We start from the raw sequence: 14,670 nt of genomic DNA on the forward strand, positions 1-14,670 counted from the left end.
TGCTGCTCCTGCTGGCCTCCCGGGTGATGGACAGGATGTCGTTGCTCCGGCAGCACACTGTCTCTCCTCCCAGATGCGCAGGCACAGCAGCCTGCCCAGGCTGAGCCCGCTGGGGCAAGGCGACAAACTGTAATGAGATGATCCAGGCTCGCTTCCTTGAAAATTCTTTTTTTTTTTTTTTATTTTTTATTTTTTTTTTATTTTTGATAGGCAGAGTGGACAGAGAGAGAGACAGAGAGAGAAAGGTCTTCCTTTTGCCGTTGGTTCACCCTCCAATGACCGCCGCTGCAGCCGGCGCACCGCGCTGATCCGATGGCAGGAGCCAGGATCCAGGTGCTTTTCCTGGTCTCCCATGGGGTGCAGGGCCCAAGCACCTGGGCCATCCTCCACTGCACTCCCTGGCCATAGCAGAGAGCTGGCCTGGAAGAGGGGCAACCGGGACAGAATCCGGTGCCCCGACCGGGACTAGAACCCGGTGTGCCGGCGCCGCAAGGTGGAGGATTAGCCTATTGAGCCACGGCGCTGGCTATAATCCTTGAAAATTCTTAACATTCGCCTTGGCTACAGGCTTATGTCTCTGTCCAAATGCATACATTTCTATTACTCATTGCTGCATATATTTTAACACATGGGCTCTGAGTTTTCACTGATAATATAAAACACAGTTTCTATATTACAAGGAATGTGATGCATATACTTTTATATGTATGTGTACACACACGTGAGTAGTATATATAATATACACTACACTGTGGAAGACATGTCTGGAGTTAACTTCAATGACAAGGTTTCTGATAGTGAGGGAGACTTGTTTTGTATTGATATGCACTATGGGCTTCCTGTAGAGACCACAGAATACGATTAATCCTTGTTTGGTGGCCCAGGATCATCAGGATACGCACCCACCAGTTTGCTGTGTGGGAACATGACATTTCCATGCGAAGTTTTTCTAAACTTTTGTAAAAAAAATTTTTTCCTGAACACTTCAAATCTGATTCTGTCCATTTGATCAGCAATACCTTTGCCATCTCTTACTCTTAAGAATGTCTAGGCACCATAAGAATGTCTAGGCACCAAGACAGACAAAGCACTACTCCCTTGAATGCAGGCCATTAAGGCAAGAGGGGGAATATATTTGCCAGTCCACAAAGCGTTCAGTGTGCAGCTTTTTAATTACTATGTTTATGGCATTATACATAACATATTCACTACCACAAATGTTCTACTAGGTCATTAATCCTCAATAAACACATTAGTGCTTCCTTTTTCTCCTACAGATTCTTAGTATGTTGGTGTGGGGCAAAAATGCCAAGAATTCTCTACAAAGTAAACATTTTGTGTCAACAGCTACCAGTTCTACCAACCTCTTTTAAGATATTACAATATCTCTGCTAAAGTATTTTAAGTATTTGCACCTACTGACCTAAAAGATGAACATATAAACAAAACTGTTTATCTTTACATTAATATTTTATTCATTTTGTCCTTTCTAGTTGAATGATATACAGATACGAAGAGATCTTCGACCCACTGGTTCACTCTTCAGGTATCTTCAAGAGCCAGGGCTGGGCTAGGCCAAAGTCAGAAGCCTGGAACTCAACCAGGATCTGCCATGTGGTAGGGCAGGGACACAAATATTTGAGTCATCAGCTGCTGCCCCCCAGGGTACACATTTACAGGAAGCTGAATTGTCAGTACAGGAGCTGGGACTGGAACCAGGCACCCCAACACGGGATGAGGGTGTCCCAGGCATCTTAACTGCTGTGCCCAATGTCCACCTCCAAAATTTTCTAAAGATGGCTTTGCTTAATGCCACATGCTTCTGATATGTAAAGTGGTACAGGCTCTAAAAAGGTTGCTGATGATGTTGTTCAAAACGAATCTATTCTGTAACTCATTAAACGATGATTCTCTGCATCATTCTGCATTTCTAATACAGTATAATATCTGCTCTTTTGGAAATCTCAAGGAAGAACACACTGAGAATGACCCAGATCTTCATAATAATTGAAGGGTTACCCATCTAAGTATTCAAGTGGGCTTGGGAGTGGGTGCTGGGTGGTCAAGCATACACCGGGGTCACAGTATCCCACAGTGGAACACAGGAGTTGGATTTCTGGCTCTGGCTCCTGACTCAGTAGCTTTCTCCCACCTGCATGAAAGATCTGGATTAAGCTCCCAGCCCCTGGTTCTGCCCTTGCCCAGAACCCACCCCCACCCCCACCCCTACCCACCACTTAGGCCACTGGGAGAGTGAACCAACAGATGGAATCACAACCCTGTGTTCTCTCTCCCCTCACCCCTCTCCACTTCTGAAATAAGTATTTTAAAATGGGTTGCATTTCAACTCTAATGGATTAATTTTCTTTTTTCGTAAAAGGTAAAGTCTTCTTTAGACGCTGTAGCATATGGTTAATCTGAGCTTGGTGACAAAGGAGCATCAGTGAGTATCAGTTATTTTGCTGTGTGGGAACACGAAACTAACTCCAAGTAAAAGGAGCTGGGTTTCCACCAACACGAAGAGGCCTGGGTGGGGAGTTCCTGAACTCCAGCCCAGGGCACAAAGGACAAGACTGCTGAAGTTCAAGCCCAGTGGGAAACGTAAATGCAAACACTCTGGAGACCTAAAGGTGAAATTCAAGTTAGAGATCCAGGTCCAGCCGGCGCCGTGGCTCACTAGGCTAATCCTCCGCTTTGCGGCACCGGCACACCAGGTTCTAGTCCCGGTCGGGGCGCCGGATTCTGTCCCGGTTGCCCCTCTTCCAGGCCAGCTCTCGGCTGTGGCCAGGGAGTGCAGTGGAGGATGGCCCAGGTGCTTGGGCCCTGCACCCCATGGGAGACCAGGATAAGCACCTGGCTCCTGCCATCAGATCAGGAGCACGGTGCGCCAGCCGCAACGTGCCGGCCGCGGTGGCCATTGGAGGGTGAACCAACAGCAAAAAGGAAGACCTTTCTCTCTGTCTCTCTCACTGTCCACTCTGCCTGTCAAAAAAAAAAAAAAAACAAAAAACAAAAAACAAAAAAACAAAGCAAACAAAAAAAGAGATCCAGGTCCAGAGCCAAGCTCTACGGCTAAGGCAGGTCACGATCTGAGCAGAAGGTAAATGGACGAGGAACAGATGTACAGGGGCAAGACTGGCTCTAAGTGTGTGCTGTCAGCAACTGGGCTTAATCTGGTAATAACCAAGTTAAGTCTGGCCAGCGCCACGGCTCGCTAGGCTAATCCTCCGCCTGCGGCGCCGGCACCCTGGATTCTAGTCCCGGTCGGGGTGCCGGATTCTGTCCAGCTCTTTGCTGTGGCCCGGGAGTGCAATGGAGGGTGGCCCAGGTCCTTGGGCCCTGCACCAGCATGGGAGACCAGGAGAAGCACCTGGCTCCTGGACTCGGATCGGTGCAGCGGGCCGGCCGTAGAGACCACTTGAGGGGGTGAACCAATGGAAAAAGGAAGGCCTTTCTCTCTGTCTCGCTCTCTCTAACTCTGCCTGTCCAAAATAAATAAATAAATAAAATAGCCAAGTTAAGTCAATGGCAAGTCAATAACCAAGTCAATGGCAAGACAGTTCTTTCCAGAACCTTCTGAGTTCTCCACTCCAAGGCCAATGGCTGCCAGGCTCCAGGGGATATTCTGTCTGCCTCTCATTCTGCTTTCTCCTCCCCTTTGCCCTGAAGAATTGCAGCTCTCCGCATCTGCAAGTCAGCTATGACTTGCAAATCAGATAAGATAAGAAGTAGAAGAGACCCACACTTAAAATGCCAAGCTCCAAAGGATCTGAAGGGCACAGTGCACAGCTTCTGAACACATCCTTGGGCTGCCGAGATTTATTTTGTGGTTCTTAGGGAATTTAAATGGTATTCCTTAAACAGAACTCAAGGTCACTCAATACAGGGACATCCAAGCCTCCAACACACCCTGGGGAAGTTATTTGTAAGAAGCCACTGTTATTTAACAAGGACCTCCTTTCAGAGAAATTCAAGAGGTGGAATCTTCAGAAGCCAGCCAGAGCCAACTGCAGTGAAGGAATTGTGGGAAGGGACTCAATGCCTGGAGAGCCAAGGGCTTTGCCGCTGCATCAGGAAGGGGGGGGGGGGGGCAGCAAGCTGACCGCCTGCTGTGCCTCATCTAAGAAACGTGCTAAAGACAGCAACCATGCAAAGGTATGAACGAGAACAAATCGAAAGGCCTAGAAAAGACGGACAAACACAAACTGAACCCTCCCTGTGTGGAAGCCCAGTGCGCAGCCCATGGGACACACAGGTCTGTATTTAGAGCTGGCAAGGTCACAGGTCACACGTCTGTTTCTGTTAGCCTCTCAGCACCCCACAAGAGAAGACTCTGGGTCCAAATTATTTGGGATAGAACATGCCTTTTGGCTCATTAAGTGAAATGCTTTAAACTACCCAAATAGAAAGTCCAAGTGCTACTGCAAGTTCAGATTTTAAAAACTAGGGTCTAACAACACCCATAGTGATTTTCCCATTTTGTTTTCTCCTTAACTTCTTACCTAAGTTATCTGCTTCCCCGCTTCCATCTTTGTTTGTGGCCTCTTTGTGGATCTTTTGTTCTCACTTAAAGTTCAACCCTCACGATAACACTATCATCTGTAGGTTATTTACCAACTTATCACACACAGTCATATACAGTACCTCAGCTCCCTCCAATTACTTCCACTTCCTTCCCTTTATTTTCCCTTGGCCCACTTAGAGAAACATGGGCAGAACTTTCTAAAACCAGAAAAGCAGCAATTTTTGTCCTTCCAACTGTCCGCGTACAGATACACAATACTTGGCAGAGCTGATCAAAGCGTTAGCCTACATAAGGTGTTCTAATCCGGACACATCCAATTCTCCTGGCAAATGATTCTTTCCTCCCCAGCAATGACCTCTTGAAGTTATAAGAGGAATGTGCAGATGCACCCATATATTAAAATAGAACTGGTGAATCTCTTTTATGAATCATCACAAATAATCAAAAATAAAGGGACTAAGAGGTGAAGAACTTTCCAGAAAGAAAAAAACGAAAGGAGCAAAGTTGTTATTTTAGTTTCCAATAAACATTCCATCCTCTCTGTCTTCCCAGAGCTATTTTTCTCCACACTTTGCATTAAACAATCTGATCATCAAATCTGTGAAAACCACAAGGGATGCGTCCATCTCATTAAAAAAGATGATCATTTGAGCTATGATAATGAGAAAGAGCATCTATTTTTGGTTGGTAGGACAGAAGTGCTTCCTGCCTGCTGCTCGGAGGCAGCCACTCTTCTAGGAAGCAGCTTTAGCACAAAACAGATGCCCTGCAGCTCTTCATCCAGCCCGATGACAACAGGAACCTGCACACCCAGACGCTTCCTCGCCCGAGCGCTGCAGGCTCTCCGTCTTGACCTTCGACAAGAATGTGAGGTGGAAAGACACTAGTCCTCCCATGCGAAAATACAGGTTTTTAAGCTTATTTATTTTTATTTATTTGCAGAGTGACAGAGGCAGAGGCAGGGGAAGCAGGAGGGACACACGAGCTATCTTCCATCTGCTGGTTCACTCCCCACATGGACACAACAGCCAGGGCTGGGCCAGGCAGAAGCCAGGAGCCTGGAACTCTTCCTGGGATTCCCACGTGGCTGACAGGGGCTCGAGTTCTTGGGCCATCTTCCGCGGTTTTCCCCGGAGGCTGGAACTGGAAGTAGAGCCAGGACTCAAAGCAGGCACTCTAGGAGGGATGCGGCACCCCAGGCCACAATGCCTGCCCAGATGTTTATTTTTTTTAAACAAGGATTCTGTAGACTCTAGTTTAGGAATCAGATCTGATTCCTTTATATTCATTCAAACCACAAAAAACACAAAACACTGAAAGTTTGAATTAGCTTTCCTTTTGCTCTAATGATTGAAACAGGTCCAAAATAATTTTACAGCAATTCTTGTGATACATATTAAACATTGTAAAAAAAATAATTAGTTGTCATTCTAAAAACTGGCAAGATTAGGAGAAAAGTTGAAAGAAAGATGATTTGGGGCCTGATTCTGCTGTGGTGTTTATATATTCAATGATGTAAGGCTTTGGAACATTTTAAAACCTAAATTTTGGGGGCCAGTGTTGTGGCATAGCAGGTTGGGATGCCACCTGTGACATCAACATCCCATATAGGCACCAGTTCTTGTCCCAGCTGCTCCACTTGTGATCCAGCTCCCCGCTAACGGCCTGGGAAAGCAGCAGAAGGTGGCCCAAGTGTTTGGGCCCCTGCATCCACTTGGGAGATCAGGATGAAGCTCCTGGCTCCTGGCTTCAGTCTGGCCCATCCCTGGTCATTGCAGCCATCTGGGGAATGAACCAGTGGTTAGAAGACCTCTCTCTGTGTCTTTTCCTCTCCCTCTGTAACACTGACTTTCAAATAAATAAGGACATCTTTAAGACAGATTTGAGATATTTCATCACTGGGATGGAGAAGTATATCATGGTCTGACCTTCCCTGGGATCTATGGGACATCTCATAGAAGCTCAGTTCCATGTGCAGAGTGTATCTGGAAGACTGCAGAGTGGGTCTCAGAAAGCAACGTTTTTACCAGCTTGGATACAACACAGGGCAAACTACTAGGAAGTCTAAGAAAGCCAGACCCACCTGGGAGTCTGGCTGTGAAAACCCCTGGGGAATGCAGTTCACTTTTTAGTAACCTTGGAAATGCGCTGTGATGTCTGTGACTAGATGTGAGATCAAACGTGGAACTAATATGTTGGAGATAACTGATCCTTTTTCCTATTATTTGAACAAACCAAGAAACTGAGACACTTAGTTCACCTAGACAGTGTGCTGTGAGTGAAGTGGAAAAGTACAGAACAAAGAAATTTACTCTTCTTTAATGGAACAGACAACCATGAACCAAATCTCAAAAGCTGAGTGACAGGGTTTTTAGTCATATGGGTAAATTACAATCACCTGCTCCTCTCCATTCCCTCCCCAAACTCCAGGAAGTGACATGCAGTGGGGGGCAGAGAGAAACTCACAAGAAGAAAGGAAATGGAAGAAGACAGTACTGCTGAAACAACTTTTGGAAAATGAGAAGTCAGATGGGTATTGATGAGTGAATTTTCTAAGCAAGAACAGACCAGACTTAGACATCTACAGACAGAAGTTTCGGGAAGTAACAGCCAGGATGGGGTAAGGTACCCTAGGAAAGAGCAAGTTACAGCACAGTGAGACCTGAAGTGGAGCCGCACTGAAACCCGGAGTGAGCGGAAAGCCTCCTCTTCCTTCCCTGGCCAGGTGCCTTGCCGACTGCCCTTCCTCCCAGCCCAGCAGAACGCAGGCTTGCTCTCGTTAAAGGTGGGATCTGGGAGGATGTGGCCTCGGGGAGGTGGGGGTGGGGACAGAGAGAAGGTGCCACACAAAGAGGGGCAAGGACTCAGTGAAGGACTGCACTCCAAGAGGACAGCCCCAGGGTCTCTTCCCCTGTTGGCTTCCAGAGCACAGGCTGCTGGGAAACCAGAAGCCTAAGAGGAGATCTAAGGTTCAACCCCTGGGGGCAGGGAGACGTCTGGAAAGAGGAGGTCATCCCCGGGCGAGGCTACGTGCGGACAAGTCTTGCTCAGTGTCTGCACATAACCACAAAGGGCGGGCTAGGATTGCCAACTGCTGTGACAGAGCCACAGCATTGATGCAGGTGGGAAACCCCAAACATACATGAATAATCACCCCCAGGCAATGAATGATACTGTGCCCAGAAAGTAGAAAAGAACAGATGCTCTGAAGTAGAAATACTGGACAACAAGATCAAACACCTAGTTATTCATAGCATGGTCGTAGAGAAAAAACAATGGAAGGCATAGAAGGTAACAGAGGTAAATGGTCCCCAAAAGTAGAACAAAAAGCTACAAGGATGGAGATCAGGAACTTTCCCTTTACTGAGTAAAATGGAAGGAAAATCTAAAAGTTCCAGTATCTGACAAATAGAAGTTCCAGAAAATTATATCCTGCCCCTGCTAAGAAACAACTTTATAATGAATGAAAAGGTTGCACACTAAGACATATTATCATGAAACCTCAGAACAATGAGGGATTCAGAGAGAAAATTCTAAAAGTTTCCAGAAAGGACAAACACCAGATCACACACGAAGTAAACAGAAACAGAATAGCATCCGATAATTCCCTGACAAATCTGGAAGCAGAAGGGACCAGGCCTCCAAAGCTCTCATGGAAGACAATTTCCAACTGTAAGTTCAATATCAATCTTATGCAAGGGGAGACTCAATGATACTTTCACACAGGCCAGCTCTTAAAAAAAAATGTGGCATGCACACTGTTCCTGAAGAAGCAACTGCACAGTGCACCTCCCCCAAACTGAGTCAGAACCAAGTGAGCCAGCCAATAAACAGGCAACCTGGGAATTCCCAACATGATGGGAGGGAAAATTCCAAGTCAACAGCTGTGCATCAGGCCTTGAGAATACACAACTCAGAATGGAGCAGGCAAGGGGAGGGCTCTGGGAGATATGTCTGTCTGTCTCTCTCTCTCTCACACACACACACAACACACACACACACAAACTAATAGACACATCACTGTGCTTGATAGTCTGAGAATCTGGGGATAAATAAGCAGTTACAGAATACTAAGCACAAAAAAAAAGCACCCATTTTTTTTAAAAAATGCTGTACAAGAACCAACAAAAACTACCCCGTGTAACTGAGCTATGAAAAATATTCACAGTGAAAACAAACTGAGATATAACCACCTTGGAGAGTAAAGTACACGTATTTAAGAGAGGGAGAACAAAAGAGAGGTAAATACTTCCTTACTAGGAATTCAAACTTTAATGCCGAAAGTTGAAAGGGTCCCTGGGCAGCAGTGTCCAAGGAAGAACGGGCTGTCCTGTTGTCATGGAGTTCATTAACCGTAGCTGCAGACGGATGAACAACTTGGCATCACTATCTCCTGTCCTTCTACCACAGCCTCTTCTTCCGCTTCAGACAGCGAGTTTTATCCTCATGGGAAAAGAAGAATGGGCGTGTCCGGCACCTGTACTCCCTTCCTGTATTGCGAACTCCTCAGCCCAAAACTTTGGATGAGAGGCACATATTTAAACACACATTCATCCCTCTTATCCTGTTCACTTTCCAAGGTTTCAGTTACCCATGGTCAACCGGCTTTGTCCTGGCTCGATGACCTCCTTCTGACTCCCCACCAGGCGGGTAGGGGTCTAATGCTACGTCATTCACTTTACCTCATCCCCTCACTCAGGCACTGCATCACCTCATACCATCACAAGGAGAAAGGTGAGTATAGCAGAAAAAGACATTTCTAGAGAGAGACCATAGTTCTAGTATACTGATGTAAATGTTCTATTTTATTACTGTTGTTATTAGTCTCTTACTCTATTAAACTTCCCCCAGGTACGCAGGTATAGGAGAAACATGGCTTCAGGTATCCACTGGGGGCCTTGGAACATCTGCCCCTTGGATAATGAGGGAGCACTGTGGAAGCAAAAGTGGGTGGACACACACCTTCAGAAAGCACCTGCAGCTAAGTTACTGGCACACACCTAGGCTCGGCCAACCTGAACCTGGAGCTAGACGCACAAGAGGCAGGTGCAAGAGGAAAATCAGCAAGGGTAAGGGCAGCGACAACAATACCCAGTGGCCAGAGGCAGCAAAGGCGGAGGGGACAGAGTTGGCACCAAGTGTCTAGTCAGCATGAACACCAGTGTCCAGTGACAGGGTCCACCCTACATGGAATTAATCGGATGGCATGGCTTTACCTAAGAAGCTGGCTTTAGAGTCTCTATGTGTTCCTTCTCTTTCCCAAGTTTCTGGCAAATCCAGAACTCAGGCCACATCATCTCAATAAATCACTTCTCTGCTTAAACCACACAACCAGTTCCCACTGCTTTTATTTAAGAATCCTGATGTATATACTGCCCCAGGATTCACAGGTTGAGCTAGGGGCTGTCTACTGAAGTTAAGAATGAAACGTTTGTGTTTCTTAAGACCCCCAAACAGAACCAAGGACGTTTTGCTACTGAGAATCATGAGAGAAAGCCCTGATTTAAGATATGAATGGAACTATTTCTGGGCTTTGATAGGCTCATCTATTCTGTTTCATTTTCCTCCATTAGCCAACACCTTCAAATTCTAATAAACCACTAAGGAACACTCCACAATAAGCACTGGGCACGTAATCAGTTTGTGAACTGGGAGTCGCCACTGTTTACAGCGGGTCAGAAACTCACATCCACGAGTCTTATGTTGTAAGCAGGCAGAAAGAGCAGTGGGTGAAGGAAGACTACGTGTCTCTTCATTCTACTTAAACAGAACTCTCTCGAAGACGAGGCGATCTGAAAACCAGTGCTCAGGAACTGCATGAGAGCATGAAAAGGCACCCACAGACGGACAGTCGAGCACAGGCGCAGCCGGACTGCTCGAAGGCTGCATCCACAGGCCAGGGCACGGCAACGCCTTCCGTTCCAAGGCCAAGGACGCGGAGCCCAGGCGATTTATCTGCATGCATCTCAGGCCACCGCACAACTTTGCAGACGAAGCCAGAAGTTCAGACAGATACTTAGAACAAACTACGGATGTGGCCAAAAGGGCAGCATCATCAAAGAGCCAAATGCAGTAATGATATTAATACAAGTGTGGATGCAGAGAAAGACAGCCTTTCTCTGCGGTGCCCCATTGTCTCTGGAAACAGAGAGTCTGTCATGACAAAGAATAGCTACTTTCTGCCGTATACAAGACTGGACAGAACCCACAAAATATACATGAAGACTGATACATGCATATAATCTCCTTTTCTCATGGTGCTATTTCATAAAGATTTGCTAAGAGCTCAACCCCTCAGTCACAGATGCAGGCTCTAACTCACCACGGGGGAAACATGTCTATTTCAGTTGGTGATGCAAATGCTATTTCCAATTCCATCAGCTGCCAAGCCATCTTTACCATACATCCTCCTTACGTGCCATCAGCACCCGTGAAAACTCCAATGGTCGCTGAAACAAGAGCTTCATTCCACAGTTGTCCACGTGAATCATGCTGCGCTCACACCTTGTTTTGAAAAGCTGAGGTAAATTTATCTCAGTCTATTCCAGACGCCCTCCCCTCCCCCAGTCCTTGTTCCCTTTGGAGATCACGATGGGACAGTGATTCCGCACAGCGACATGTGTGTGTGCATCAAAGCAAGCGTGCAATCTAATCACCACAGCTTTGTCAAGAACCTGGCAGGATGCTGCTATTTAGATTTCAGAAATGAAAACAGAAAAATAAGAAAAACAATCTCAAAAAAAATCAACCTCAATAGCTATTTCCAGGATCAGCTTCTGCAGAAAATAAAAAAAACAAGAGTGTGTTTTATTATGCAAAGTATAAACGAGGTAGATTCAAAGCTAGGTAATAAAATGACAGTGGTGGAACCATCAGTGGCTATTTCCAAAAGAGATCCATTGCAACTAAAGCCTGAATTAATAGTTATATTTTTGTTTAGCCCTTCCTCAAAGGCATAAAAGATTCTCCAAAAATGTGTCAGTGAAGGCTCTGATTCCGACCACTGAAAGTACAATTTTAAACTTGTACTCTATTGAATTATGTAGTCTCTAAAACACTTCCTTAGTCTGAAACATTTTCAACTAAGCCAGTATAATAAGATATAACTAAAATAGCACTGATTTCACCTACACCTACAGAATGCAAACTGAAGACAGCAAGGTTGTAAGGAAAGTATAAAACGGTAAAATGTTGTCATTTATGTGGGAAAATGTAAGGGAAAGTAAGCCAAATGAACAGCCAATACTTCAGCACTTACACAAACACAGAAGCCCGTAGTAGGTATGGAACAGGAGAGAAGCACATGGTGCAGTTACTGGCAACAGGGAGCTTGGTATGTGGAAGAAACACGGCGTATGAACTGCAGAACGCTGGGTGACGGACCTTGCAGAGAGCAGGTTTAGACTTGAAAGCAAAGTGGGACAGGTGAGGTGAGGATACTTTGTCAGATAAACCTATCATACACATTGTCTTTTAATTTTTATGTGACCTATGTCCACATCTCCTAACTTTTTGAGACAGAGAGAGAGAGAGAGAGAGAGAGAGAGAGAGAGGAGAGGAGCCCTCCCATCTACTGGTTTTACTCTGAAGCCAGGAACCCCAGAATTCAACCCCTTGAGCCATCTCAACCTTCCAGAATGCACCTGAGCAGGAAGCTGGTGTCAGGAATGGAGCTGGGACTTGAACTCAGGCACTCCAATATGGGGTGTGGACATCCCAAGTGGTGTCTTAATTTTTACTGCAAACCTCCACATTTCGTACCTCGCAGGACACCAGCTGACAATGGCGGATCAGTCAGCTCCTCACACCTAAGGAACTTGACCCCTCACCAGACTGCAGTGTTTATTTCTGACCAGTCTTAGTCTCCACCAGACTCTGAGATACCACAGGTCAGAGAGGCGCCCTGTTTCACTTTGAATCCTCAGCTCCTGGCACGTACTGAACACACCACAATCGCAAGTATTGTTGGCGGACAGATGCAGGAAAGAATGAATGGCTTTGTGACAACTGTATTTGTTTACTTGGTGATTTAATTGAATACAAAGATTGATTCTTGACAATAAAACACATTTAATACTCGAAAATATACAAAACAGGTGTTTCCTTGGAGCATTATCTACAATAGGAGAGATGGCAATAATCTACATTTTGCACAATTGTACAATATGAAGTTGTATTATGACCACACACTGAATAAATGGTAGAGCTACTAAAATAAATGGTAGAGCAACAAGTATCAAGGAGGCCTATAACAGAGGGAAATTATCAGTAAGAAAAAATAAGAGAGGGGCCGGCGCCATGGTGCAGCAGGTTAATCCTTCCCCTGTGGCATCAGCATCCCGTATGGGCACTGGTTCTAGTACTGGCTGCTCCACTTCCAATCCAGCTCTCTGCTATGGCCTAGGAAAGCAGTAGAAGATGGCCCAAGTCTTTGGGCCCCTGCACCCGCATGAGAGACCAGAAAGAAGCACCAGGCTCCTGGCTTCAGATCGGCACAGCTTCAGCCACTGCGGCCAATTAGGGAGTGAACCAGCGGATGGAACACCTCTGTCTCTTTCTCTGCCTCTCCTCTCTCTGTGTAACTCTTTCAAAATAAATAAATAAATCTTAAAAAACAAAACAAAACAAAAACAAAAACCAGAGCTGTGAACCAGATTCAGGAGCTACTTGGGAGATCCACCCCACAGCTCCCCCCCCCCCAAAAATAAGAGGGGCCAGCGCTGTGGCATAGCAGGTAAAGCCACCACCTGCAGTGCCAGCATCCCAAATGGGGCCTGTTCAAGTCCCAGCTGCTTCATTTCCAATCCAGCTCTCTAATACAGCCTGGGAAAGCAGTAGAAGACGGCCCAAGTCCTTGGGCCCCTGCACCCATGTGGGAGACCTGGAAGAAGCTCCTGGCTCCTGGCTCCAGAGAGTCCCAGCTCTGGCCATTGTAGCCATTTGGCGAGTGAACCAGCAGATGGAAGACATCTGTCTCTCCCTCCCCGCCCCCACCGTCTCTCTGTAACTCTGTCTTTCAAATATATAAACACATCTTTCGGATAAATAAATAAAGAGGGGAAAAAGGGGGAAGTACATTTCACTACAATCAAATAAAAACATCTACAAATGTAAATTTGACTGCAATGGAATATGTGCAGAAAATACTTTGAAAAGTGTACAGTTTAGGACTTTCAGGTCTTTTTTTCTTTAAACATTTTTAAAAATTCTTACATTGTCATGTACAGGTCTATATAAAAGAATTTGAGCAATAAGTTCCTTCCTTCCTTCCTTCCTTTTTGACAGTCAGAGTGGACAGTGAGAGAGAGAGACAGAAAGGTCTTCCTTTTGCCGTTGATTCACCCTCCAATGGCCGCCGCGGCCGGCGTATCGCGCTGATCCAAAGCCGGGTGCTTCTCCTGGTCTCCTATGTGGGTGCAGGGCCCAAGGACTTGGGCCATCCTCCACTGCACTCCCGGGCCACAGCAGAGAGCTGGCCTGGAAGAGGGGCAACCGGGACAGAATCCGGCGCCCCGACCGGGACTAGAACCCAGTATGCCGGCGCCACAAGGCGGAGGATTAGCCTATTGAACCACGGCGCCAGCCTGAGCAATAAGTTTCTAAGAGTAATTATTACAATGATCATTAATAGTAGCTTTATCAAATCTAATTGCCATTGACTAGAAGATGCACAACTATTTCATGAGCTAAAAATTTTTAAAAATTCCACCAATAATAGCTATAAGTCGTAAATGAATGCAAAATATTTATTCAATTTCGAAGATGCTAAAATGTGAAAATGTATGTATTAGAATCAATGAGAGGGGACCAGTGCTGTGACATAGCAGGTAAAGCTGTTGCCTGCAGTGCTGGCATTCCATATGGGCTATGGTTCAAGTCCCAGCTGCTGCACTTCTGATCCAGCTCTCTGCTATGGCCTGGGAAAGCAGTAGAAGATGGCCCAAGTGCTTGGGCCCCTGCACTCACATGCGAAGCCTGGAGGAAGCTTTTGGCTCCTGGCTTCAGATTGGCGCAACTCTGGCTGTTGCAGCCAATTGGGGAATGAACCAGCGGATGCAAGACCTCTCTCTCTCTGCCTCTCTTTCTCTCTGTGTGTAACTCTGACTTTCAAATAAATAAATAAGTCTTTTTAAAAAAGAATCAAT

General features: G+C 46.0%; 1 protein-coding gene across 14 annotated transcripts in view; it reads right to left on the reverse strand.

Annotated features, from left to right (window-relative positions):
* APBB2 (amyloid beta precursor protein binding family B member 2) overlaps positions 1 to 14,670 on the reverse strand; it is a 397,109-nt gene that overhangs the window by 198,884 nt on the left and 183,555 nt on the right. For 2 of the 14 annotated variants that reach the window (XM_089327107.1, XM_089327113.1), the window contains exon 3: positions 5,431 to 5,668. The exons of the other annotated variants lie outside the window; for them this stretch is intronic. In XM_089327107.1, the coding sequence (XP_089183233.1) occupies positions 5,530 to 5,668 (139 nt within the window). In that variant the 3' untranslated portion in view covers positions 5,431 to 5,529. Of the gene's footprint in view, positions 1 to 5,430; positions 5,669 to 14,670 lie in introns of those variants that run through there. 14 annotated transcript variants of the gene reach the window in all.

Source organism: Oryctolagus cuniculus, chromosome 2 (genome assembly GCF_051225735.1).
Source record: "Oryctolagus cuniculus isolate XC-2025 breed Fujian yellow rabbit chromosome 2, ASM5122573v1, whole genome shotgun sequence".
Lineage (NCBI taxonomy): Eukaryota > Metazoa > Chordata > Mammalia > Lagomorpha > Leporidae > Oryctolagus > Oryctolagus cuniculus.